Consider the following 27,986-nt stretch of genomic DNA (forward strand, 5'->3'; position numbering starts at 1 on the left):
TTGAGCGCTAAAAACTTTAATGACGTTTTCATAACAGTTCAGTTTTTTAATACAATCTGTGTACACTGCCTACATTATAAACTAAGTAACGTGTGTTGGTGGTGATGAATTAATAACTGATGAAAAAATGTCCTGACACCGTTTACGCGAAACATAAAAATATATGAATTTTATTGGTTTAATCTAAGCTAACAATGTCTACAGGAAATTACACGAGTATAAATTTAGAGAGAACTAAGTTTACCATGAGACTGCGCAGAATCATTTTCTTATTCTTGAATTCCAGAAATATTCCTGATCAGTCTAGAATTTTCTTCTGACTTTTTCAACACTTTAGCATTCTGAATTTGTAATTCTTTAACCATTTTAATCAACGTCACTAGATCTTCATTTTTTTCGACTTGCTCCGAGCTCACGTCTTCTTTATCGGAGGAAAAATCATAAAATATAATTCCATCGACAAAATTATAAAATCTACGCTTTTGGTTGGGCCATTCCACCAAAGGATGTATAAGTGCCTTTTCTTGTTTCGTGAAATAAGAAAACATGAACTTCTTTCTTTCTAGGTTGATGATCATGTTCGCCTATAAATTGGTTAATAAGACGAAAATAAAGAATTCATTTAAACGTTAAAAGGAATTTATAACTTTTAATCTATTTCGTTATTTTATAGTGTAAAGTCTAACTTTATCTCAGATTATATTAAAAAATGATGCTTCACTAATTCGATCGTTTTGCCATTTTTCTTACCGTATGAATATGTTTCCGCAATTTGGCGTCCTTTCTAATCTTAGATGCATCCTCAATGGCAAGGGCGAGAATGAGGTTCATAATAACGACCGGCATGATGACGACGAAAACGACAAAAAGAACTATCTGTTGTGGGTAAAACATGTCGTAATAATGGTGACGAAGAAATGTCTCTTTAAAATCAATTTCTCCGATCGTCATGATCGCTGTAGTTAACATCGAGGTTTGAAAATTCCCAAATCCCTCTCTGTCATTCAGTATCACTGTAAAGGCTGCTGCAAACGCGACGAAGAAAAATAATAACAGACTCAAAACCTAAACAAAAATATGAGGAATTATTTTAAGGCCCGCTCACACGATCCGATTTGTCGGATATTGATATCCGATTGTTTCGGTTCCGATATTGGTTGCTATTTAAGAAGGTCGGATAATTTTGTTCATATTTATATTCGTTTAAATATTTATAGTCTTGGTAGCAGACATTTGTGATATCCAGTACATTTATCGATCTATTTTTCGTATTTTTGTTCTTGTTTCCAAGCCTTTTTCAAGTCTAAAGTTTTGCGCTAAGTAAAATTTGGAAAGTATGGAGAGTGAAAGGTCCGGGACTAGTCGGCTTTCTTTGATCTTGTTGGATGAAAATAGAAGAAGTTCTATTTCCATCGATTTTCAGACGGACGGAACCGACTGTCGGAGGCTCGCTTTATATGTGTTCTCACAATCCGTTTTTTAAGATCCGATAAAATCGGGTGAACGGGCCTTTAGTCTGAGAAAACTTTGATTAAATATTCAATTAAATTGAGCATCTTAGATATTATTTCTTAGAATGTCCTTGAACATTGGCTTGTTTCATGTTCGAAAGATGTCTTTAACATGAGTTAAATGATAGACACCAGGGCCGGATCGGTTGCACAAAGCCTGGATAGCGCTATACATTGGATAGCAAAAGTCTTCAAACTTGTAAAAAAAAGGTGTTTATATTTTTCTTACGACAAAGAAATTTTGTAATCTTCGAAACAATATTTTTTTTCAGTGATTGTTCAGTTTGAATATTATACTTTTTACTTTTTAAAAGGTTTTATAATATATTAATCCTAACACGATTTTAATATGCACACGAAAAACATGTTACTTGGACGAGATTTGAACTCGGTTTTGAACTCGGGAAAAGGTTTTATAAAAGTTTAAAAAAACGTGATATCCAATGGATAACGATATCCAGGCTTTGTGCAACCGGCTCCTGATGGATAAACGACATTATTGATTATGGAAAAACGCTAATGTTAATGACGGTACACAATGGTATGGAGTGATCACGTTTTTAATTCTTTGCGGATGTTATTTTGCACAGCCAACGTCTGCCATACATGTATGTTAGTTTCTTTTTGCAAAATTATTTACCATGTGGACGAACCTTAATTAATGTGACGAAAATTTTCTTCAACATTTGTATAACAATACCGTAGTAGGCAAATCTTCTGAAATACATAATAAGATTCATCCAAGAACAGAACAACGCCAGAGAACAGGATTTCCATTGTAAACTTGTCTTTACTGAGATATTGTCGTTACTCGGTAGAGCAAAGATGAATGTTGATATGTAGAGAGTCCATTCCAAATAGTTGACTTTGTCGCGTAAATAACTCTTCCCGTTAAGCACCAACTAAACAACAAGAACACGATTTCAATATGTAGCCAAATTTTTGGCACGTATGCAACTACGATACTTTCTTTCTAATATATCAATGTGTTATGATGTAAATGAAATGAAATGATATAATAAATTTGAAACAGAAAAAAACATAGTGTTAGAAAAAAAATACACACCTGAAAAATTTCTTTCAACGTCTGAAAGCCGGCAGAAACAAGACAGATACTCATCGCTATCATAACAATTATTGATGCGTCTGGTAATTCTTTAGGATGTATAAAATTGACACAATTTCTTAAACAACTGAAAATTTTGTAAAATCACATATATGTTCAAAACTTCGACTAATAATTTATAATACTTATATTTTTTGTCGCAAAGCCGGTTAACTAAATTGTGTTCTTGGTTTTAACTCTTGAAATCTACCCAATCGTTTAATATGCCAGACGAAAGCAGTTTCTTAGTATTAAAGAGGTACATCACATTTTGGCTTATACATAGCCAATATAAGGACCATTTACATGATCTTGGCTAACCGAGATACAGTGAAGCGTGAAATGATTTTTGAGGCATTAAAAGGAGGTAAAACTTCAAGCTAAAAAATTACAATTTTTTTTAAGCACCACATTCCTGTTGGAATTCTCAAATTAGGCCAAACTGGTTGTGTTCATTTTAAATGTTTTGGGTAGTTAATAAATCAGAGTATTTTGAAAATGCAAAAGTAGATTTATCTGAGGATAAGTATTGAATCGTTTCCATTTGTCAGAATAATTCAACGTTTGGCTGAATCCTGACTACCCGGGATCATGTAAATAATCAGCCTTAAGTAAGTCTTTCTGACCTTGATTATTAATTGACTCTTCGTATGAAGGAATTTTGAACGCATAAACGTTTAGAGAAACCAGAAATACGACATAAATTAAAAATCCAACCAAATAAACTTTGAATCCAAATGCCTTCCATTTTTCTTTCAGATATTTACAGCAGACAGGATGCTGTAAACATTTGGAGCTGCCACTTTTCACCATCGCTTCAATGGCAGTCAGCGGCTCCACATTTGCTATCAGAGAAAAACAAAAAATGCCCAAATGATTTTGCAATGTCCATGATGTACAATAAATTATGACATATTTGCTGTATCATACCTGTAGCGTTATTATTCTGTAAACACATAAAGTCGTATTCAATTTTGTAATCCTTACTCTATGAATCACCTATACGTGTCTCGCTGTTAACGAGAGCTTGATATGCCACTTCGGACATACCTTGGGAAATCAACGTTTTCATCGTTGCTTCAGGACCATCCTTTGTTGTTTCCATTATCTAAAGAAGAAACACAGTTTCCAACAAATTCTTATTTAAATGAAGATATGATCTTTGCACTTTGCTGGACAATTTAAGCAATCGTCTCAGGACCTGAAAAAATCAGGTGACTCAACGGGATTCGAACCCATGACCTCTGCGGTGCCGGTGCAGTGCTCTGACCAACTGAGCTATGAAGTGACACAGTGGTGAGCAGGTAAATATTGTTGGGCTCATGTTTTCTCGTGAAAGGAATGTCGTACGAATGTTTTATGCAGTGCGGTGTTTGAAATTAAATGAAGATATGATCTTCGCACTTTGCTGGACAATTTAAGCAATCGTCTCAGAACCTAAAAAAATCAGGTGACTCAACGGGATTCGAACCCATGATTTTTTCAGATGCATTTAACGACTTTAACCAATATTTTTATGGTTACTGTAACCAATCATATGGCTATTTTAACAAATCATTTTTTACGGTGTAAGGAAGAAAGTTTTAACCGTTTCTGAAAAGTGCTTTTTAATCGACAGTTCAATATGAAAAAAAATGAAAACGTCTTTCCATCTTTCATGGCACATCATCACCATTGCTGTATCTTTATTTCTATTACTAATCATTTCGTCAAAATAAGAAACTTTATCTGTGGTAATGGCTGCTTTATTATCGAGTAAAAATTTCACTACATCTGTCTTGCCATTCAAACAAGCTTTAAACTAGCAATTCAAACTAGCAATTCAGCCGCAAGGCTGCAATTAATATTTTAATAAACTACCTACCTACCTACCAAATAGTGGTGTCTCTCCATCTTTGTCTTTGTGGTTGATCAAGGAAGGTTTGTGCTTCAGCAGCAATTTAACAGTTTCGAGATGTCCATGACACGCTGCAATATGAAGTGGAGTGGGATAGTGGATGTCGTTATATAAAAAGAACCAAAAAAATATTGGCTTAAATTAACGTCTCAACTCCATCAACGCTGCGGCCTGCGTTAATTTGTGTTCTCACGTGGATTTAGCTTCTTAGAAACACAACAGATAGAAAATTTACCTCGTCATTAATATTTCGTATTCCAGAAGATATTTAACGACCCGTGAGCTACTATAGTATGCAGCTGTATGAAGCGGAGTTTGTTTGGTAGCATTAGCCATGGAAATTAACTTTCTACAATTGTCAAGTAACAATTTAATGACACCAAGATTCTGAGAAATAACAGCGCAATGTAATGGGGAACTTTGGTTTTCTGAGAGGACGTTCAGCTTTGCACGGATGTCAATCAGAATTTTCACACTCTAAAAAAACGTTGTTTACTTAAAACTAACGTTGCTAACAAGTTAACTCCAAAGGAAACGAGCACAAATACCTCGACTCGCCCTTCTTCAGCTGCGGCATGTATTGGAGCATAACCATCGTCTGTTCTTTTTTCATTTATCAACGGAAGAATGTCACTTTCCTAAGAAGTAATTAAAATTCCAGCTTCTCCATTTACCCCCAACATAAAATCCGAAAAAATTATACCTTAAGCAAAATCTTCAGTAGTTCAGGATGAGCTACTGCATAATGAAGAGCTGTGCCATTTTTATCTCTTTTAACGAAACGATCTTCTTTTAGCAATTCTTTCACGTCTTCAACATGACCACCTTCTACTGCAAGGAGCAAGGCACGATGAGAGAGACCTGCATAACGATCGCGCGTATACGTCGACGCTTACCCGCTGTACGGCATTTTATCATTAGAGTGCAATAAGGGTTCTTCTATTATCGCGGCATGCTGTACAGGTAAAGCTTCCTTCGGTTCTTCTATAATCGCGGCATGCTGTACAAGTGAATCTCCCATCGGTTCTTCTCTTATCTTGTTTTGCTGTTTAAGTAAATCTCCCATCGTATCAATAAACCTTGACAATATCTTCTCCATGCCATTTTTACGCACAGCGTCAACCAAATAACTACCACCACTATTCATTTCTTCTTGCAAACAGGAACGTATCATATGTTCATCCTGTTGTAGACAAACTTTTACAGTACTTTCATCTCCGCTGTCCACAGCTGCATGAAGTATATTTTGGTGATGTTTCCCGCCATGTTTCTTGCTGAACAATAACTTTTTCACTCTATTTTTTTCTATTGAAAGACAATTTATAACATTAAAGAAAATAAACAGCAAACAGTCTTTACACTTCCTAAAATATAAACTAAGATACCGCGTGTTCGCGTATAAGGGGATGAATGAATAACAGAATGTGAATAGTAATAACAGTCTTTATCCTACACCTAAATTAATAGGAAGCCAATAATATAAGAAACTGGTTGTATTGATAGCCCGAAAAACTTAGGAATTAAGAGATCATGTCAGAAAAGATGAACAACATATGGAACAGAGCAAGAATATTGAAATAAAAAACATAAATTGCAAAAACCGTGTAAAAAGGAGAGCATGTGCTCTTTAAGATAGAGAGAAGAAACACAAAGAATCTGAGTGTTGTAAATTTTTAAAGAGTGGAGCAAGAATCAATATGGCTTGTGCGAAAAGTATATAAATTTGTCTTAATTAAAAAACCAGGAAAGGTTTGGAAACACAGGCGGCATGAACAACTTAGCATACACAAAGAGGTAGCAAAGACAATGCATTAGCAAAATGATAAAATGCGTCATAAGAAAAAACAGCTGTTCAAGTTGTTAATTTATATTATACTTTATATTGCCTTTCATTATTAATAAATAGTCGATCTTATAATGCTCAAAAAGGTGTGGTCTATCTTATTGTAGCGTTGTTAACTCCAACGAAAAATATTTTCGACTTAATTTCATCTCTTATTTTTCACCTCCATATTCATATAAAAATATATTGATATGTAATACATTAAAAGATTCGTCATTAGCCTTATAAGATTATAAAAATTATATATTCACTCAATATAGAATCTCCTAAAATGCCAACAAAGACCTAAGCAGGAAAAAAGTAAACCAAGAATACAAACAACTCACAGTGTTGATTGCATTTCAGAAATAGATAAATGGCATTTATAAACCCGGAGAGCATTGAAGAGTTTTTCGATATTGGCCCTAAAATAGCTCTTTTAGAGGTTGAAAGAGCACTTAAAGCATTTTTTGACCTTAAAAGAACTTGAAAAGCATGTTTGCACCTTGAGGCTTTGAAACTCGTGTAAAAACAGAAAAGTTTTCCGTCCTTGCTAATAACTGATAAGCTGGTGCAAACACGGTATTCACGTTTGTGCAAAGAAGTTCCAAAAATGGTGACGTTGCGAAGTTGTTTGACTGTTTTCTTTCTTGTTATCATCGTCAAGAAAGAATGTTTGGCTGAACGTAGAAAGATCGGGAATGATTTTTTCGATGACGATAACGCTCACGTATTTTTGAAAAGACAAAGTCGCATAAAATATATACCAAGCCAAGGAGATAAAAAAATATTTGGAAAAATTCAGAAACAAGAGAATAAGGAAAGAAAAGATCCGATGAACGGAAGAAAAAAGAGACGAAATGACTGGAGTTAAATATTAGACAATTCAAACGTAAAAGCAGTAGATGTTTAAATGGAGGCAAAAAAAAGGAAAATAGGAAATTCTCGCGACAAACATTTCCTTATTATGATACATGTATATAGAGTAGAATTTTCGCCATATGATTAAAGTATTCTCGCAGTTAATTCATTTTTTTTTTGTTTCTATGAAAAAATTCCATGAAAATTTTGATAAAGACCAAAAGAAAACATAATGTTATGGTCTTAATATTGGCAATATACATACTAAACACAGAATTTGAAGTTTATTCAAATAATCCCTTACCCACTGAAAAGAAATATACTGGGAAAATGGCGTCAGTCTAAATTTGACCCGAGTAAATTGTCAAACGACTGAATCGAGATACAATATTAAAATGAGAACTAAAACTAAATTTTAAAAAATTTCTTTTTGTCGAGTGTTACATGTTTTCCTTCTTGTGGCTTGCTACATAGCAAATTATAAGTCTGCGTCTAGCTGACTTTACCCTTGTTATGGCATAGCAACTTTTGTGTTAGCAAATAACTATCATATTAATATAGGCATGATATACTAATATATTTGCCTTTTGAAATCCATTGCTATCTGCAGAATATAACATGCAAACATGAATACGTTTCAGCCTTAGAGACAACTGATTTCAATAAAAGAAATAATAAACTCGAACATGCATTTATGTATATGTCTCGCTCAAATATCAATCATTCAAAGTCCCTGAGTTGTCCGTGAGACAGCGATACCCCACACAGTAGAGCTCGACAACTTTGGTCATACTAAAAAAAGTAATTGATTTAATTTTGTTTATTTTCAATTCAGTAGCTTTGAATGATATCGCCTCTTATCTGTTACCAGTCTTTCTATTAGCATGTGTGATCTTCTGTTGGAACAGAAAAACGTGATATCTATTAGAGCAAAATATATTTAAACTAGGGAAACAGAAAACATGAGTTGGATGAGTAATAGACAACTTAAACAACCTAGCAAGCGGAAACTTGAATATAGAAAAAAATTATCTAGTGTGGAAAGGAAACAATTGATTTAAAGGGAAATGATGGCAAAAATACACCACCAACATATATTTTCATGATGGGAAACAGGACTTATACGGAAGGTTTTAAGATTTGTCCGTGTTCCATGTTCTTCAGCGTATGATCACGCACAATAGTTCGTCTCGTAATATAGTTGCTTAACTGTTTGTTCTTTTTAATTGCTTTTTCCCTTTGACTACATTATGTTGGAGTGAGGTTTGGTCATTGATAAGAAAAATGAGAACACTTTTAAAATTTGGAATTCAATTAATCATAAACGTTCTTGTGGAATGCTAAATTCTAAATGTGCTTCCAATTAATAAAACCACACTCTAAAATCTGTCGGTGTCTGAGACCCTGATGAGACCGTGATGTCGGTGTCTGATGGCTTACTGAGACCCTTATAGGAAATAGCATAATTTTATTAAGCAACTGAAAGTAAAATATTGGGTTTTATAGACGTTGCAATATCTGCCCTAAAACCATCAAAAATGTTCTGAGGGTTTTTATAAGAGTCATTAAAGCATGTTTGCACCTTTGCATCTCCACATGTTTTACTCAAGTATAAAAGCAAGAAAATGTCAACAACGCCTGAGTAAGTGGGATAGATGCTGTTGTTTGCAAAAACATTGTGTAAATGGATGCATTGCGACTATGTTTAACTGTGATTTTCCTGACTCTATGGTCAAAAGATTGTCTGTGTGTGCAAAAAAAGATCTGAGATGAATTGTTTGACGACGACAATAACGCTTGCGTGTTTTTGAAAAGCAAAAGAAAATCTGAATATCAAAATACATAGTACGTATCAATGAAATTCTTCTTCCTATATATATATACTATACAATCAGACGCCGAATCCAAGAATCAAGATCACACAAATAACTCCATTCTAACACAAACGAATTTGTCACAAGCATCTCGAGGAAACCACAACCGAACTGCAAACTAAAATTCTAAACAAAGGATTAAATTGCAACTTTAATAACAAGAACAAACTTGACTACGTTGCCGACCTGGAATCAGCTTTAAAGTACACCAACTTAACAGACCAAACAAAAGAAACATTCGTCAGAAAATCACCAATAACCCTTGCCACCAACCACCAGTCACCTTGGGCGACTCTAGGATTTTTTTTCTTAGTCAAAATGGCCGGAGGCGTTAGCTGCCTAGAGGGCACCCGGAGTCATGCACCCTCCTGAAAAGGAGTTTTTCAAGATAATAGCTTAAGACTAATGGAACTTAAGCCGTTTCGCTCAATATCAGAGCTCATCAGCACGCCTAGGATACAGTTGATAAATGAAATTTTTATTCACAGTAGCATTTGACATGGACGTCCAGGACTTAGCAAGCCCAACCTTAAAAAAATTCTTTATGATTAGCCACGATAATTAGCAGTTGTGAGCATGATGATTATTACTGAATACACACCACCAAAACATAAAACATACCTTAAGTCCATGACAAACGCGGAATGTAGTACACAGATCTTGCATCAATAGATGAAGCAATCTACATCTTTAAGCAAAACAAAGTATAGATTTTCACTCAGTACAATACTTCATATAAAATAAACTTCAAGTAAAACAGAGAACGCTTATGCTGGTTAAAGCATTTGACGTAGTAATTTCTTTTCAAGCAAGATGTATATTGTTAGAAGTGAGAACTGTCGATATAACTTAATGTTTTATGAAATAGAATAAAATGGAGTGAAGTAAAAAAGGTTTTCTCTTTTAGCTAAAAGCCAACTTAATCTTCCTCTTTTCCTTTGTAAACAAGTCAATAACTTTTTGAATATCCAACTCTATGTCATTGTGAATGTAAAGCAACGCTAAACCATTTAAACGAGTCTCGACCATCGTACTTCGACTATACTCTTTAAGTCTCCAGACGACATCGTTGCTATTTTTAAAAAAGACAAAACTGAACAAATACTACACGCCAAAAACAATACCACAAATAACATAACCTTCACTATAGACGAAGAGCACGACAAACAGCTTACTTTCTCCAACATCCTACTGACAAGAACAGATGACGGTACATTAAACACACAAGTATACTGCAAAACCACCCACACAGACCAAATACTCGATTTCAACAGCAATCACCCAACACAACACAAAATAAGCTGGATTCGAACACTTTTTAACAGGATAAACACTCATTGTAACACCGAAGAAGCCAAGAAAACAGAACGCAACTACTTATACTCCACATTTATTAAAAACATTTACCCTAGAAACTTCATAAACAAAACTATATACAAAATACAAAACAAAACACAAACTGACAAAAGCAACAAGCAACCGGACGACACAGTAAAAATCGTCACATTACCATACATAAACGGAACATCAGAAATGACTGCCAGACTTCTTCGACCATTTAATATTAACATCGCCCACAAACCTACATAAAACTCAAATCATGTTTCACCAAACATAAAGACAAAACAACAATTCATGATACAACTGGCGCGATCTACATGATACCATGTAAAGACTGTTCAAAGCAATACATAGGACAAACATCAAAGAAAATCGAAACAAGACTCACAGAACACAAAAACGCCATAAAACAACGAGATCTAAACTCACTACCGGCAAAACATACCCACGAAATAACCACACATTCGACTGAACAGAAACTAAAGAACTAGCACGCGCACAGACTAAACACGCAAGCAAAGTTAAAGAAGCTTGGTACTGCAAAGACAACGACACGATAAACAGACACATTGACATACAATTTTATATTCACAACTAAAGAAAAAGGACAAAAAAACTACAAATAACACCAAAAATACAACATTACACTCTAATAATATAAACACCAAAGATATTCACAATACATCAAAACCATGACAACGCAATCCACACTATTCAATCACATTAATTCACCGTCTAATCCAATTAGATGCTCCAAACGTCTACAAATTAAAAACAATTGTAAATAACTTCCTATTTCATTCTGATGAAGGCTCGAAGCACCGAATCGAAAACTCATTAAAATTATTTATAAAAATCCGGAAAAACTTTTATTTTTAAATAATATATTTTATTGTATATGAGCTATATATAAACAATAATCGTGTTGTGTTTTTAAAGAATCGTTTATATGAAGAAGGTTTTTGCGAACACATATGGCTAGCATGATTTTTAAAGCATGAATAAAGATGAGATGAAAAATAAAAGATGAAAACGTTGCTAAACGTCGAATACTTAGAGACGGTTTTTAAAAGTATAATCAATTTTACAGGTTAGAAGTATACCTTCAAGATAGATAGAATGAAAAACGCCATAGAAATAAAAGATGCTATTCAAATGACCTAAACGTGTTTGTCGATTTGAGTGACCAGATGTATGAGTGAATTATATTGAATACGACTAAGCTTTATTAGCTCGTTAAATAAAAAGCAACCAATGTGTTTATGCAAATTCTATAAGCATCATTCAGTTAGCTATAATGAAAATTATAAACACAGCACAGAACTGTTAAGCATAGATTGTTAAGCAATTTCTTTTGAAATTTACAGAGCAGAGGGTCTTAAAGTTTGTTCTTGTTTATAAAAACGAGAAATGGTTATTTTTATGATATCAATATTTGCAAATTCCTTTATCCTTACAACTACATACAATTAATTGCAGGAAGTAAAATGAATACCTCGGAGCATGCAGGAATACTGAAAAGCGTAAAAAAACACACAAATAATTTACATCATTACAAAATGTGAAAGAATAAAGATAATTATTCTTAACTCTGGAAATGAGATCATAAAATGGATAGCAGCATCAAAATTGGAAAGTGGAGAGATGTGTATTTAAGAAGTTTTGTTTTCAAGAGTTTGAAATATTTACATACAAAAATTACGATATTCTTACTGCTTGTTGAAGAACGTATAAATCATGTTAACACCTTTGCATCTATCACATGATCAGTTGCAATATAAAACCAAATAGTGTTATGGTCTAAACATAAAAAGAACAGACATTTGCTTGGTATGTTGTTGACGAAAAATTTTGTGACAATTTGCTCTTTTTCGATTGTGTTTAATAGTTATTTTCCTGGCGTTTATTGTCAAGAAAGAAGATCTCGTTGAGGGAAGGAGCATTGTGGGCGAATTGTCGAACGACGATAACTCTAACGAAATTTTAGAAAGCAAAAGAGATGGATTTGTGATTTTGAGTAAGGAAGACCATGCAAGAATTCGGAAAGCGAAGTTAAAGAAAGGAAATGGTGCCCTGATGTATGCTCGGGGGAAAGAACGTGATTATTGGAACTAAACTTTATACGATTATTAAACTAAACAAACGACTATGCAGCTATTAATATGGATATAAAAATATTGTTGAAAAAAGTTCCTTAAACAACCGTCGTTGTAATTAATATGTAGAACATATTTGTAGTCGTTTAAATAAAGTGGTGTCACAGTTGATTTAATGCCATTTTATTTGAATAATTTAAGATATACCACGAATCCATTTTCGATAAAGACAAACCATGCATTATGATTAAATATTAGACTGGAGATTTCCAGTTTGTTCATGAAGTTTTCAGACAATGCCTCATCATTTAATGAGACTATTACGCATAACAACTTTGATTGTCAAAATTCTACTTAAGTTAATGTTGAAGAGCGTTTTCTCTACGATATTTCACTGCATAAAAATATACTCAAAAATGTTTATGAGTATGTTAAACTTTGCTTTTTGTAACGTAATAGCTATTGAGTATTGATATGGTTAGTATCTGGGCTATGCTTTCTTTAGTACGGACGTCACCAAAACAGGTGAATATTTTACTTTAATTTAAATCACTGGCACGTCACCTTTTCTGACATTTTTTCCTATATCACTGCTCCGTATAAGCAATTATCTGTCACCTGACATGTGTTCGTGAATGTATATTTCTATGTTCTAAGTTCTTTGACTTTGTGGATCAAAGTCGTTCACGCATATGCCATGTTTAATATAATATTTCAGCGTCAACGTTTGAAAATTAGAGCCCAAAAATATAAAGAAGGAAGCTTGAGACTACAATAGTAGTCGCAATAATTGTATATGATCTGTAACCAGGACAAGCAGACAATCGTAAGTAAAGCAAAATAAAACAAATTCCGAAAACGGACATCTCGTTTTCTTGATATCCAAGGTAATACAAGAGTTTTAAAACTAAAGATGGTGTAATACTTCGTCTTTATTCCAAAGACATCATCAGACTAATAGTTTACAATGCAGGCTGCGTAGTTTAAGTGCAACAGGGTTACTCATGTTAACAAGGTTACTCATGTCAAAAAAAATGGGAGTTTAACATGTTTAAATTTTAACACATGTAAATTTTTGATAGAATCCTTTGCTTATTAAATTACAACCAAGTCACAAATGGTTTGACAGTTAATAAGTAAAATTCAATTTCCTTTGAAAGAGGAAGATTTTTTATGAGAAGAGTTTTTATGAATTTTTATAAATAAGAATTGTGTACCTTCTAAAACCTTGTATTGATGCATCACATGATTTGGCAGCATCTATAGCTGTCAATATTTAGCTACGTACTTATGAATAATTTAACTCACCAAAACATTTATATAATGCTAGCGACAGTTTCAAATGATGATGACGACGATGATGATGACTTTGACTACGATGATGTAAAAGATACTTTCTTCGAAGCAAAGTTTCTAAATGATGATGACGACGATGATGATGACTTTGACTACGATGAGGAAGAAGTCCTTTCTTCAAAGAAAAGTTTCTAAATGATGATGACGATGGCGATGATGACTTTGACTACGATGAGGAAAAAGATGCTTTCTTCAAAGAAAAGTTTCTAAATGGTGATGACGACGAGAATGATGACTTTGACGACGATGAGGAAGAAGATACTTTCTTTAAAGCAAAGTTTCTAAATGATGATGACGACGATGATGATGACTTTGACGACGATGAGGAAGATCCTTTCTTCAAAGAAAAGTTTCTAAATGATGAATATGACATTCGAGATGATGTGCACGCAAAACTCATAAGGTATACACTTCAAACTAAAATTCAGCTAAGTCTATGCTAATAGTTTCGTATTGGAAACATTGATAAAAATTAACGCAATAACTTGATTTGAAGAGCCCTTAGAATGTACAAATGCCTGAAACTCATTCTTTCGTTATAATAACTAAATCTTTCTTCTATTGCAAACAGTTTGGAGAATTTCCTTCCCTCCACTTGATATTTCCTTGTTTTATGATCCATAACTTGGTCAAACAATTTCAATATTTCCTTTAGCATTCACTTCGTAATCGCTTTATTGCAAGAATTTTATTTACATTTAAACTTCATACAGTTTACCGTGGATGCGAGGAGAGTATGGAACAATTGGTCCTAACGAGATAATACCGTATGTTCACGTTTTTGTCACAGTTGACTATGAAAAAGGAGGTTCTGATGAAGTTGTTTTGAAGAATTAAATTGATCAAAAATTGGAAACTGGAACTTCGAAGTATTTTGAATTCCGTAAAAAATCATATGAGAAACCGAAGCTTGAACTGTTATCGGATATTGCTGTAAAAAGAAGTAATGAGCTACCAATAAGAGGTACATTGACAATGTTCTGTTACCATAACGACAAGCATTACGCGTTGACGTGTTTTCATGTTGGTTACAACAAAGATGATATCGACAAATTTCCTGATATGCTTCATGAAGTAAAGAATGACCCTGACGAAGTGGAGTTGTTTTTGAATTCAAATAAATACTTCTACACTCCACCTGAAAACCCTTCTGAAATTCCATTGGGCCATCGATGCAGACTTTATAGTGTAAAAGAAGACACTGATATCATGGCCATAGAAGTCGATGAGAATGTTGATGTAAATTGCAAGCGACAGGGAATTAACCGCCCTCGCTGGAGTTCTTTGTGGAAAGAGCTTTGTTGTAATTTACCATTCTCTGGCTTTATTTAACTTTAAAACACAACTTAAAATACTACAAAACAATAATATGGCGGATTATATATAAGAATGAGTACTGCTGGTCTGAAGTACCGCAGATAGTGGCACAGGGAGACAAATTCCAATAAAACAATAATACAACAAGCTTCACAAAAGAGTTAATAGTCGCGTGACTCCTAACCCTATAGTGATGAAATTTGTTGGTGAAAATAATAGAAAAGGAGAAATTTTTAGGACTAATTTCTGCTATTTTAATGAGGAAACAAACATTGACATTAAGAATGCTGTTCTAGTAAAGAGCAAGAAGCATTTTCTTAAAAATGGTGAATCGGGAGTGCTCGTGTTTTTCATAGATAAAAAAAACAAAAAACAAGCCTTTGGATATGGTGTTGCAAGATGGACATTTGAAGAGGATGAAGAAGAGAAACCTGTTCCTGATCCCGAATATCCTTATTATTACATATGCTTTAAGCTACAGAGGGCTTTACGTAATTTATTTGGCGAAGGAAATTTCGAGAGATGTGGCTGTTTTGAACGATGTGCAAATGGAGACAATAAGCAAAACGGTCTTCCTACAGTTTAGAAATAACTAACAAACAAACTAGCCTGAAATTTTTATATGCATGATTTTGTTTTTAGTTTTCAGCTGTGGTATATTTCCACTGGGTAAAGGCCACGATGATGAATAATATGTTGAAGACATTTTTTTGTTCACTGCAAATCTATCCAGTATATTTATTAAACTCCCATTTTTTGCAGTGCCGTAGCCAGACATGATTTGTCACCGAGGCAGAGATCGCCCGAGTGTGCTCTTAACTCCTTTCCCCCTAGAAAAATTTTGAAATTCTCATGGTCGCGGGAAAATGGTTTCGCCACAAAATGCTTTAAACGTTTATAAATATTTATACAATGTAAATTACCACAATTTTTTAACTGTCACTAAACTCCGTTTTATTCAAATACTTGGTTGACTAATTGAGCATCATGTTAAATTCATTTTGATATATTACTTGCAAAACTTGTTTGGGGGTATTTTTCAAATTTCAGCAAACACACCACAGCGGAGAAAAATGACAAATTTTGCTTACTGTGTTTGAAAGGCTTGTACAAACGGAGGAGACTTTCGGAAAAAACTTGAGAGCAGATCTGTGTAAGCCCGAGACCGAAGAGTTTCCATCTTTGCACCTGTTTTCAAGTTCTCCCAATTAAAGGTACAATAACAACAGCCTCTTTAAAATAAAAATAATTTAAAACTAGAGGGCACTCAGACTGCATACCTCCGCCAGGTTCATTATTTTAATTTCTGCAAACGTACCTTGCAATCTAGTTGGTCAAATATGTAACATGGCGACGAACTCGCTCGCGAAATCCATTTTGTTTAAGTAGGTATGTAAATGTTTTCGGATAAACACAGATAGATTTAAATCACTTTTGATAAGCTATACAACGGTGTACTCAAAATAAGTTAACTTTTGAGATTGCTTCCTTTTGCGTAGCAATATATTTATTGTTGTAAGATTGTATTGATCTACTTACGCATTCAGTAAGTTTGCAATAAGCAAAACAAAATTGTTCTTCATTTCTTCGTCAATTTTAATCCAAATTCAACCAAAATTTAATCAGTTCTTCCTTCACCGGTGTTTCGTTAGTTATCGAGCGCACAGACAAACACAAACACATACACATACAAGTGAAAGCATAACCTTCCTGTCGGAGGTAACAACTTTTTCCTTCAAATTATGTTCATGATTGATTTGCAATTATTCTCTTTTATTTAACTAAAGGCCCATTCTCACAATCTAATTTTGTCAGATCCATCCTAAAAAACGGATCAACATGGAGCAATAGGTTGGATAAATAGGGAAGGAGGGGGTTGGAGGAATAGAAAGAAAGAGGCTTAGGGAACAGGAAGAAAAGGGATTGGTTGATAGGAAGAGTGGATTTAGAGGCATAAGAAAAGATGTTGGTGTCATAGGGAAAGAGGGTTAAAGTTTTAAAAAGTGGCTGGTTCCATGGGTAAAAGAGTAAGAGGAATATTTAATTAAGATCGACATAATTTGAGAAACAAAACAGAACACTAGTTTCAATAAATTTCCTTACTTCGATGGCAGTTTTCTGCGGGTCAGTACAGTCATCAAATCGTATGTGACAACCAACTTCTTGACCAATCTATGGTACCCCTTTCCTCAGCAACACAATGTCTGAATTACCTCATCCATTGTTTGAAACGCCAACAGTCAGATGGAGAGATCAAGTTGTTCTTCTTGGAGGTTATGATGGAAAAGAAATATTGAACAGTGCTATTATGTATGACAGCAAAACAGGAAAGAGCAAAGTCTTACCATCCATGTTGCAAAAGAGATGGGGATGTTGTGCAGTTATAAAAGATGATACAATTGTTGTCATGGGAGGTGTAAATGATAAAGATGAAGATCTTAAATCAATGGAGTGTTTTAGAATTGGATGGAGTTCTTCATGGATATATCTTCCTTCAATGAATGAACCACGAGAAGGAGCCTTTGCTGAAGTTTTACTATTTGGAAAAAAGGATATCTGAGCAGGTGTTTCCACTCTTCAAATTTTGTATTTTCATTCAATAAAGCCATATTTCCCCTTTTTGCGAAAATTTCGTGTCAAGAAATGAGGAAATTTCTTCCAAATTTCTTTCTCTGTTTTTAATGATTCAAGGTAAAAATAGATCATCAATAGTAAAAGAAAGCAATATTTCTGAATATTAAAATAAAAAACAAGTGTCTGCCTGTGCTCTAAGGCACGAATCAAATGAGCAAGTCTAATTATAAAACAAGCACAATGAAACGCGTGCGCTGATTGGTCTAGAGCTGTGTTCGCATTATTCTGTGTAAAACACATCTGAGCTCAACCAATCAAATCAATCAAAACAATCAATCATTCAAAGAGAATTTGCAAATCGATTATGAATACATTTTAAAGGAAAAATTAAAATGTTCGCTTTTTCGTATTATTGTTATTTTGTAAAAGAAATAAATGATGTTTTTCCTGTTCTCACTGGCTTATGCAAACCGTGGAGACGTTTGTGAGAACTCCCGAGCAGGCACAACCCTTGACCTTCGGTCTTGGGATTGCACTGATCTGCTCTTGAGTTCTCCAAAAGGTCTCCTCGGTTTGCATAAGCCTGTACAAACACAGTAAACATATTTTATTTCTTAAATAGAGTACAATATAAGTGCCATAATTTGAGCACAAACGTAAACGTACGTATGTTTTATAGACTAGTATTGTGTAAAAATAAGACCTAGGGACTAACACTAAAATAATTTTAGTTATTCGTTATCAACAATTGCTGATCATGATTGAAAAGATTCAACAATTAAAAAATTTAGTTTCATTCGAAAGTTGAATGAACAGAAAAAAAAAGTTGAATGAAAGAGGAAAAAACATTCAAACTTTGAAATGTGTACGCGCGAGTGAAAAAAAATACGTGTCCGAATTGCTTTTTGGCTTTATCGTGTTCTTGTGCAAGCTATTTAAAAATTGTTTCTCGGTTACACAATTCTCGCGCTATTTTACAGTGTGAGATGAACTATCAGAAGTCACACTTCCTATTCCATCAAAGGTTTTTTCAGATCTTGAGCGCTAAAAACTTTAATGACGTTTTCATAACAGTTCAGTTTTTTAATACAATCTGTGTACACTGCCTACATTATAAACTAAGTAATGCGTGTTGAAGGTGATGAATCAATAACTGATGAAAAAATGTCCTGACAATATTTACGTGAAACATAAAAATGTATGAATTTAATTGGTTTAATCTAAGCTAACAATGTCTACAGGAAATTACACGAGTATAAATTTAGGGAGAACTAAGTTTACAATGAGACTGCGCAGAATCATTTTCTTATTCTTGAATTCCAGTAATATTCTTGATCAGTCTAGAATTTTCTTCTGACTTTTTCAACACTTTAGCATTCTGAATTTGTAATTCTTTAACCATTTTAATCAACGTCATTAGATCTTCATTTTTTTCGACTTGCTTCGAGCTCACGTCTTCTTTATCGGAGGAAAAATCATAAAATATAATTCCATCGACAAAATTAGAAAATACACGCTTTTGGTTGGGCCATTCCACCAAAGGATCTATAAGTGCCTTTTCTTTTTTCGTGAAATAAGAAAATATGAACTTCTTTCTTTCAAGGTTGATGATCATGTTCGCCTATAAATTGGTTGATAAGACGAATATAAAGAATTCAGTTGCACGTAACAAGGAATTCATAACTTTTAATATATTTCGTAATTTTATAGTGTAAAGTCTAATTTTATGTTAGATTATATTAAAAAATGATGCTTCACTAATTCGATCGTTTTGCCATTTTTCTTACCGTATGAATATGTTTCCGCAATTTGGCGTCCTTTCTAATCTTAGATGCATCCTCAATGGCAAGGGCGAGAATGAGGTTCATAATAACGACAGGCATGACGACGACGAAAACGACAAAAAGAACTATCTGTTGTGGGTAAAACATGTCGTAATAATGGTGACGAAGAAATGTCTCTTTAAAATCAATTTCTCCGATCGTCATGATCGCTGTAGTTAACATCGAGGTTTGAAAATTCCCAAATCCCTCTCTGTCATTCAGTATCACTGTAAAGGCTGCTGCAAACGCGACGAAGAAAAATAATAACAGACTCAAAACCTAAACAAAAATATGAGGAATTATTTTAAGGCCCGCTCACACGATCCGATTTGTCGGATATTGATATCCGATTGTTTCGGTTCCGATTTTGGTTGCTATTTAAGATAATTTTGTTCATATTTATATTCGTTTAAATATTTATAGTCTTGGGAGCAGACATTTGTGATATCCAGTACATTATCGATATATTTTTCGTATTTTTGTTCTTGTTTCCAAGCCTTTTTCAAGTCTAATGTTTTGCGCTAAGTGAAATTTGGAAAGTATGGAGAGTGAAAGGTCTGGGACTAGTCGGCTTTCTTTGATCTTATTGGATGAAAATAGAAGAAGTTCTATTTCCATCCGATTTTCAGACGGACGGATCCGACTCTCGGAGGCTAGCTTTATATGTGTTCTCACAATCCGTTTTTTAAGATCCCATAAAATCGGGTGAACGGGCCTTTAGTCTGAGAAAACTTTGATTAAATATTCAATTAAATTGAGCATCTTAGATATTATTTCTTAGAATGCCCTTGAACATTGGCTTGTTTCATGTTCGAAAGATGTCTTTAACATGAGTTAAATGATAGACACCAGGGCCCGGTTGCACGAAGCCTGGATAGCGCTATACATTGGATAGCAAAAGTCTTCAAACTTGTAAAAAAGGTGTTTATATTTTTCTTACGACAAAGAAATTTCGTAATCTTCGAAACAATATTTTTTTTTCAGTGATTGTTCAGTTTGAATATTATACTTTTTACTTTTTAAAAGGTTTTATAATATATTAATCCTAACACGATTTTAATATGCACACGAAAAACATGTGACTTGGACGAGATTTGAACTCGGTTTTGAACTCGGGAAAAGGTTTTATAAAAGTTTACAAAAACGTGATATCCAATGGATAACGCTATCCAGGCTTTGTGCAACCGGCTCCTGATGGATAAATGACATTATTGATTATGGAAAAACGCTAATGTGAATGACGGTACACAATGGTATGGAGTGATCACGTTTTTAATTCTTTGCGGATGTTATTTTGCACAGCCAACGTCTGCCACACATGCTAGTTTCTTTTTGCACAATTATTTACCATGTGGACGAACCTTAATTAATGTTACGAAAATTTTCTTCATCATTTGTATAACAATTCCGTAGTAGGCAAATCTTCTGAAATACATAATAAGATTCATCCAAGAACAGAACAACGCCAGAGAACAGGATTTCCATTGTAAACTTGTCTTTACTGAGATATTGTCGTTACTCGGTACAGCAAAGATGAATGTTGATATGTAGAGAGTCCATTCCAAATAGTTGACTTTGTCGCGTAAATAACTCTTCCCGTTAAGCACGAACTAAACAGCAAGAACACGATTTCAATATGTAGCCAGATTTTTGGCACGTATGTAACTACGATACTTTCTTTCTAATATATCAATGTGTTATGATGTAAATGAAATGAAATGGTATAATAAATTTGAAACAGAAAAAAACATAGTGTTGGAAAAAAAATACACACCTGACAAATTTCTTTCAACGTCTGAAAGCCGGCAGAAACAAGACAGATACTCATCGCTAACATAACAATTATTGATGCGTCCGGTAATTCTTTAGGATGTATAAAAATGACACAATTTCTTAAACAACTGAAAATTTTGTAAAATCACATATATGTTCAAAACTTCGACTAATAATTTATAATACTTATATTTTTTGTCACAAAGTCGGTTAACTAAATTGTGTTCTTGGTTTTAACTCTTGAAATCTACCCAATCGTTTAATATGCCAGACGAAAGCAGTTTCTTAGTATTAAAGAGGTACATCACATTTTGGCTTATACATAGCCAATATAAGGACTATTTACATGATCTCGGCTAACCGAGATACAGTGAGGCGTGAAATGATTTTTGAGGCATTAAAAGGAGGTAAAACTTCAAGCTAAAAAATTATAATTTTTTTTAAGCACCACATTCGTGTTGTAATTCTCAAATTAGGCCAAACTGGTTGTGTTCATTTTAAATGTTTACGTAGTTAATAAATCAGAATATTTTGAAAATGCAAAAGAAGATTTATCTGAGGATTAGTATTGAATTGTTTCCATTTGTCAGAATCATTCAACGTTTGGCTGAATCCTAACTACCCAGGATCATGTAAATAATCAGCTTTAAGTAAGTCTTTCTGACCTTGATTCTTAATTGACTCTTTGTATGAAGGAATTTTGAACGCATAAACGTTTAGAGAAACCAGAAATACGACATAAATTAACAATCCAGCCAAATAAACTTTGCATCCAAATGCCTTCCATTTTTCTTTTAGATATTTACAGCAGACAGGATGCTGTAAACATTTAAAGCTGCCACTTTTCACCATCGCTTTGATGGCAGTCAGCGGCTTCACATTTACTATCAGAGAAAAACAAAAAATGCCCAAATGATTTTGCAATATCCATGATGTACAATAAATTATGACATATTTGCTGTATCATACCTGTAGCGTTATTATTCTGTAAACACATAAAGTCGTATTCAATTTTGTAATCCTTACTCTCTGAATCACCTATACGCGTCTCGCTGTTAACGAGAGCTTGATATGCCACTTCGGACATACCTTGGGAAATCAACGTTTTCATCGTTGCTTCAGGACCATCCTTTGTTGATTCCATTATCTAAAGAAGAAACACAGTTTCCAACAAATTCTTATTTAAATGAAGATATGATCTTCGCACTTTGCTGGACAATTTAAGCAATCGTCTCAGGACCTGAAAAAATCAGGTGACTCAACGGGATTCGAACCCATGATTTTTTCAGATGCATTTAACGACTTTAACCAATATTTTTATGGTTACTGTAACCAATCATATGGCTATTTTAACCAATCATTTTTTACGGTGTAAGGAAGAAAGTTTTAACCGTTTCTGAAAAGTGCTTTTTAATCGACAGTTCAATATGAAAAAAAATGAAAACCTCTTTCCATCTTTTATGGCACATCATCACCATTGCTGTATCTTTATTTCTATTACTAATCATTTCGTCAAAATAAGAAACTTTATCTGTGGTAATGGCTGCCTTATTATCAAGTAAAATTTCACTACATCTGTCTTGCCATTCAAACAAGCTTTAAACAGTGGTGTCTGTCCATCTTTGTCTTTGTGGTTGATCAAGGAAGGTTTGTGCTCCAGCAACAATTTAACAGTTTCGAGATGTCCATGACACGCTGCAATATGAAGTGGAGTGGAATAGTTGATGTCGCTATATAAAAGGAACCAAAAAAATATTGGCTTAAATTAACGTCTCAACTCCATCAACGCTGCGGCCTGCGTTCATTTGTGTTCTCACGTGGATTTAGCTGCTTAGAAACACAACAGATAGAAAATTTACCTCGTCATTAATATTTCGTATTTCAGAAGATATTTAACGACCCGTGAGCTACTATAGTATGCAGCTGTATGAAGCGGAGTTTGTTTGGTAGCATTAGCCATGGAAATTAACTTTCTACAATTGTCAAGTAACAATTTAATGATACCAAGATTCTGAGAAATAACAGCGCAATGTAAAGGCGAACTTTGGTTTTCTGAGAGGACGTTCAGCTCAGCATGGTTGTCAATCAGAATTTTAACACTCTAAAAAACGTTGTTTACTTAAACCTAACGTTGCTAACAAGTTAACTCCAAAGGAAACGAGGAAAAATACCTCGACTCGGCCTCTTTTAGCTGCAGCATGTATTGGAGCATAACCATCGTCTGTTCTTTTTTCATTTATCAACGAAAGAATGTCGCTTTCCTAAGAAGTAATTAAAATTCCAGCTTCTCTATTTACCCCCAACATAAAATCCGAAAAAATTATACCTTAAGCAAAATCTTCAATAGTTTAGGATGAGCTACTGCACAATGAAGAACTGTGCCATTTTTATCTCTTTTAATGAAACGAGCTTTTTCTTTTAGCAATTCTTTCACGTCTTCAACATGACCACCTTCTACGGCAAGGAGCAAAGCACGATGAGAGAGACCTGCATAACGATCGCACGTGCACGTAGGCGATGCTTGCCCGCTGTGCGGTATTTCATCACTGTTGTAAAATAAAGGTAAATGCAAATAAATAGGTTAGGCTGGTGATAGATCAGATAATATCACAAGGCAATTTTAAAATAAATAACACTGATGTAATGGACTTGTGTGCGTTTAAAGCATTCTACATGAAGGCATGAAATTGCGAAATAATTTAACATGAAAGTAAAAATAACGTACGATAAATGATTGAAATTCGGTTCTACTTTTATCTCGCCATGCTGTGCAAGTGAAAGTTCCATCGGTTCTAGTCTTATCTTGTCATGCTGTACATATGAAAGTTTTTTCCTCCCTCTTAGTCTTATCTTGTCATGCTGTACAAGTGAATCTACCATCGGTTCTTCTATTATCACGGCACTCTGCACAGGTAAAGCTTCATCCGTTTCTTCTATTATCGTGGCATGCTGTACAAGTGAATCTCCCATCAGTTCTTCTTTTATCTTGTTTTGCTGTACAAGTGGATCTCCCATCGTATCAATAAACCTTGACAACATCTCCTCCATGCTATTTTTACGCACAGCGTTAACCAAATAACCACCACCACTATTCATTTCTTCTTGCAAACAGGAACGTATCATATCTTCATCTTGTTGCAGACAAACTTCTACAGTACTTTTATCTCCGCTGTCCACAGCTACATGAAGTATATTTTGGTGATGTTTCCCGCCATGCTCCTTGCTGAACAATAATTCTTTCACTCTACTTTTTTCTATGGAAAAGACCATTTATAACATTAAAGAAAATAAACAGCAAACAGTCTTTATACTTCCTAAAATATAAACTAAGATATCGCGTGTTCGCGTACATCGTGACGAATTAACAACAGAATATGAATAGTGATAACAGTCGTTATCATACACCTAAATTAAAAACTAACATAAGTTGTGTCCGTTTGCAATATAAAAAGAGGGCAATTCATTCTTTTTTAAGTTTTGTGTGGCCATAGTCTATAAGCAATTATGCATGACATTAGCAATGTACAACAAAACAAAAACATTTTACCATGCTTTAAGAATAGATCGAGCAAGCCAGCTCGTCCTTTTTCTGCAGCGATATACAATGGTGATCTGTTCGAGCCATCAACTTCTGTGATATTTCCACCATGCTCCAGCAACACCTTGGCGACGTCGACAAAGTTGTACATGGCAGCAAAAAAAAGTGGCGAGCGGCTATTCTTGTTTTCAACATCGTTCACAAGATGAACAATGAAATCTTGATCCAACAATTTTTTAAGAATAACTACATTAGAAATTGATGCAATATTATTGAAAATCTTCTTCTTTCGCCATTCATAACAGGGTATTGTTCTGTTCAAAGTAAAGTTAACTCCCACAGGCTACAGCAATGGAAGTAAACTATAATATCTACTCTTGTTTCACAAAATGATTTAAAGAAGCTTTCGCTTTCAACTAATCTTCATACAGCTGAGCCAAAGTCAGATCTACAGCATCCCTACCAATGATTTACATTTTCCCTAGATTTCTACTAACAGCCGTGTCAAGGTCAGTGAACTGAATATTTAAATAACTGGAATGATAACTGAAGGCAAAAAATTATTTGTCGTCATCATTCGTCATCACTCTTGCTTCTCGCGTGTTTATAAACAATTGTATTTTTTCGGATCCTAGACTTTAATTTGACCTCAGTTGATTTCATTTTACTAGTCAGTTTTATCTTCACGAAGAAAATCTTTTGAATTATATTTATTTCAATTCTACATCATCCTCAGTGCAAAAGAATTATTTTGTTTTTTAAATAAACTAAAAGAATTTGTTGGTATGAATTTTTATTCGACAAGATTTACATATAGAATGAAAACATCTTTAATATAGCTACTATATATTTTTGTCATACACAGTCGATCTGCTCTTAAGCTGAGGTTTTCCTTTAAAACATATCAAAGTATTTAAGGATATTTAATTATTAGTATCGAGATGTCAACTATTTAGTATTTCAAGCACTATCAAAATCGATGGAAATGACAATCGCTCTGTAAAAAGTAAAAATGCGAGTTATAGACTCAATATTTTTTATGAAACTGGATGTTCAAGTTTCTTTTTTCTTCGGAAAACAGATCTTTAAATCCACTGAAATGACAAAAAAAGACAAACACTGTATGGCATTGTTTGAAAAATTACCTTCTAATGTAAGAAAAATTTTTGATTGAATATTTTCTCGTCATATCTTCTTATTGTATTGTCTTTTTATCATACAGTTTAATTTTCAGTTGGCTTTTCCTTGTTACAAGTTTTAAGTTACAACGAACTCACTGTAGTAAAGTTTCAGCTGTAAAAAATAACCTTTTGCAAAGAGTTGGCTTCGTGTGTTGTTTGTCGTGATTTGTCTATGCTTTCGCAATTTATATTCAAATTTATATTGGCCGTGTATGTTTAGCACTCAGGGGAATGAAACTGACGTACAAACCGCGTGAATATTCGACTTTGAAGGACTGGAACAGACGTACAAACCGCGCAAGATACTAGGACTTAGGCTTCAACTTTTTATCTATAAAATGTATTGTCGTTATCATTCCAGATATATATATATATACCGTACGTCCTGTGTCCAGGAGTCACCATTTTAACATGGTTATAGCCGGGAGGGCACATTGAATATACACTTTGTATATATATTTATATATTTTATATATTCATATATTTATATATATATATGTATTGATAAGAAGAAGAAAATACACAAAACTACAATTTCATCCCGACAAGCCTGTTTCGTGATTTCTCACTCTTATTAAATTCTTATTATACTCTCAATATTAAATTTAATATTATCCCTGAAGAGTGAGACATCACGAAAGGCTTGTCGAGATGAAATGTAGTTTTTGTATTTCTTCTTCGTATCAACATTTACGCTTTGCTCTTAAGCATCGAGCACTGTACTTACGGAGATTCAAATAAACAAAACTTCCTATATCTAAATGTATATAAGTTTGAAAATTTGTAATCCAGGCATTGAATAGATAAAAGATAAAAGTTTCTCCGGATTTTAAATGATTTTTAATGAGCTTTCGACTCGTTGCTTCGAGCCTGCATCAGAATAAGGATATTTATTTGCACGTGATTTTAGCTTGGAGATGTTTAGAGCGTCCAATCACATTAATCCACCAATCACATTAATTCATCCAATCACATTAATCCACCCACTAATCTGATTAGACGCTCTAAACGTCTCCAAGCTAAAATCACGTGTAAATAAATATCCTTATTCTGATGAAGGCTCGAAGCAACGAGTCGAAAGCTCAATAAAAATCATTTAAAATCCGGAAAAACTTTTATCTTTTATCTATATGTATATATATGGAGTTCACTGGTCAAGGTAAGGCAAGGACGCCATTTTGAAAGGTTGTGAAAAGTAAACTTTAACAAAAAAAAGTTAAAAGAAAATTTCAAACAAAATCCTATCAAACATGTTACAAACCAAACCTAGAGCATCAACCTTAAAAGCTGAATTTAGAGGTAAATTATTACTGACGGTTTTTCTACCTTTCAATATGGCGGCTTTCCTCAATCGTAACTATAGAAGTTTTGAGAGGATAGGAATTTAGTAGATTCGGTTCTTGGTCATTGACCGTTACGTGCTTACCAACGTCATTCATTTCCGTGGCTACATGAAGTACAGTTTCTCCATTCTTAGCTGTCACACACTTCGTATCTTTCACTTGATTAAACAAACAAGTAAGCGCACGAAGACTTCGGAACTCCACGGCATAAAATATGCATGGTCGTCCTCTTTCATCAAGTTCGGCAAGTAATTTTTGAACTAAAACAGAACATTTAATTATCGAACTGGAAAGAAAAATCGTTTACATCTTATTAAAGGCATACTTACTTTCTCGTTCACTTGTTTTCTCCCTCAAGATGTCGTTGATCATTTTCTCATCATCGTTAAATGCTGCAAGTTTTATTCGGTTAGCATCCTTCATCTTACCGTCATCTCGTTCTACTATATTTGTTTCGCTCTCTGCTTCGATAGATGTCAGGGGTGTCAATGCTAAACCCTTGGGTTCGTTGCCTGTGTTATGTCTGAGGTCCAGCTTAGTCCACTTCCGTGATCTGTTAGACATTGCTGACAGA

General features: G+C 34.0%; 3 protein-coding genes and 3 long non-coding RNA genes across 6 annotated transcripts; 2 read left to right on the plus strand and 4 right to left on the minus strand.

The window, feature by feature from the left end:
- Nucleotides 1-23,598, minus strand: LOC124436475 (transient receptor potential cation channel subfamily A member 1-like). Its single transcript, XM_046986405.1, has 9 exons — nucleotides 23,522-23,598; nucleotides 23,210-23,451; nucleotides 22,796-23,080; nucleotides 22,320-22,497; nucleotides 22,016-22,234; nucleotides 21,352-21,440; nucleotides 2,165-2,413; nucleotides 751-1,065; nucleotides 1-584 (listed from the first exon to the last, which is right to left on the minus strand). The coding sequence occupies exons 3-9, from the start codon at nucleotides 22,856-22,858 to the stop codon at nucleotides 270-272; spliced, it is 1,428 nt and encodes a 475-aa protein (XP_046842361.1). The 5' UTR covers nucleotides 22,859-23,080; nucleotides 23,210-23,451; nucleotides 23,522-23,598; the 3' UTR covers nucleotides 1-269.
- LOC124436478 lies at nucleotides 2,958-4,412 on the minus strand. The gene is made up of 3 exons (XR_006945361.1): nucleotides 4,259-4,412; nucleotides 3,547-3,724; nucleotides 2,958-3,461 (listed from the first exon to the last, which is right to left on the minus strand). It is a non-coding gene; the product is annotated as an uncharacterized LOC124436478 (long non-coding RNA).
- On the plus strand, nucleotides 8,851-12,799 carry LOC124436480. The gene is made up of 2 exons (XR_006945363.1): nucleotides 8,851-9,041; nucleotides 12,300-12,799. It is a non-coding gene; the product is annotated as an uncharacterized LOC124436480 (long non-coding RNA).
- On the plus strand, nucleotides 13,849-14,901 carry LOC124436479. The gene is made up of 2 exons (XR_006945362.1): nucleotides 13,849-14,266; nucleotides 14,577-14,901. It is a non-coding gene; the product is annotated as an uncharacterized LOC124436479 (long non-coding RNA).
- LOC124436477 (transient receptor potential cation channel subfamily A member 1-like) lies at nucleotides 18,792-19,880 on the minus strand. Its single transcript, XM_046986406.1, has 2 exons — nucleotides 19,542-19,880; nucleotides 18,792-19,375 (listed from the first exon to the last, which is right to left on the minus strand). The coding sequence occupies exons 1-2, from the start codon at nucleotides 19,758-19,760 to the stop codon at nucleotides 19,061-19,063; spliced, it is 534 nt and encodes a 177-aa protein (XP_046842362.1). The 5' UTR covers nucleotides 19,761-19,880; the 3' UTR covers nucleotides 18,792-19,060.
- On the minus strand, nucleotides 23,206-27,976 carry LOC124436100 (ankyrin-1-like). The gene is made up of 7 exons (XM_046986028.1): nucleotides 27,742-27,976; nucleotides 27,496-27,672; nucleotides 24,898-25,134; nucleotides 24,076-24,604; nucleotides 23,677-23,896; nucleotides 23,522-23,611; nucleotides 23,206-23,451 (listed from the first exon to the last, which is right to left on the minus strand). Exons 1-7 carry the CDS (start codon nucleotides 27,974-27,976, stop codon nucleotides 23,206-23,208), a joined length of 1,734 nt encoding a protein of 577 aa, XP_046841984.1.
- Between the last annotated feature and the right edge of the window lie 10 nt (nucleotides 27,977-27,986).

The sequence above is a fragment of the Xenia sp. Carnegie-2017 genome, unplaced genomic scaffold (genome assembly GCF_021976095.1).
Source record: "Xenia sp. Carnegie-2017 unplaced genomic scaffold, XeniaSp_v1 HiC_scaffold_16, whole genome shotgun sequence".
Lineage (NCBI taxonomy): Eukaryota > Metazoa > Cnidaria > Anthozoa > Malacalcyonacea > Xeniidae > Xenia > Xenia sp. Carnegie-2017.

What these genes read in the sequence shown, in the direction of transcription:
- LOC124436477 (XM_046986406.1), bottom strand. Translation starts at nt 19,760, where the DNA reads ATGTTAACTACAGCGATCATGACGATCGGAGAAATTGATTTTAAAGAG. An exon ending in TGCGGAAACATATTCATACG is followed by an intron (nt 19,376 to 19,541) that starts GTAAGAAAAATG and finishes ACCAATTTATAG; the next exon opens with GCGAACATGATCATCAACCT.
- LOC124436475 (XM_046986405.1), bottom strand. Translation starts at nt 22,858, where the DNA reads ATGATTAGTAATAGAAATAAAGATACAGCAATGGTGATGATGTGCCAT. An exon ending in GCCATAAAAGATGGAAAGAG is followed by an intron (nt 22,498 to 22,795) that starts GTTTTCATTTTT and finishes TTTCTTCTTTAG; the next exon opens with ATAATGGAATCAACAAAGGA. An exon ending in TGCGGAAACATATTCATACG is followed by an intron (nt 585 to 750) that starts GTAAGAAAAATG and finishes ACCAATTTATAG; the next exon opens with GCGAACATGATCATCAACCT.
- LOC124436100 (XM_046986028.1), bottom strand. Translation starts at nt 27,976, where the DNA reads ATGTCTAACAGATCACGGAAGTGGACTAAGCTGGACCTCAGACATAAC. An exon ending in CCGAATTTCAATCATTTATC is followed by an intron (nt 23,897 to 24,075) that starts GTACGTTATTTT and finishes ATTTTACAACAG; the next exon opens with TGATGAAATACCGCACAGCG. An exon ending in CTAAAAGAGGCCGAGTCGAG is followed by an intron (nt 23,452 to 23,521) that starts GTATTTTTCCTC and finishes AACGTTTTTTAG; the next exon opens with AGTGTTAAAATTCTGATTGA.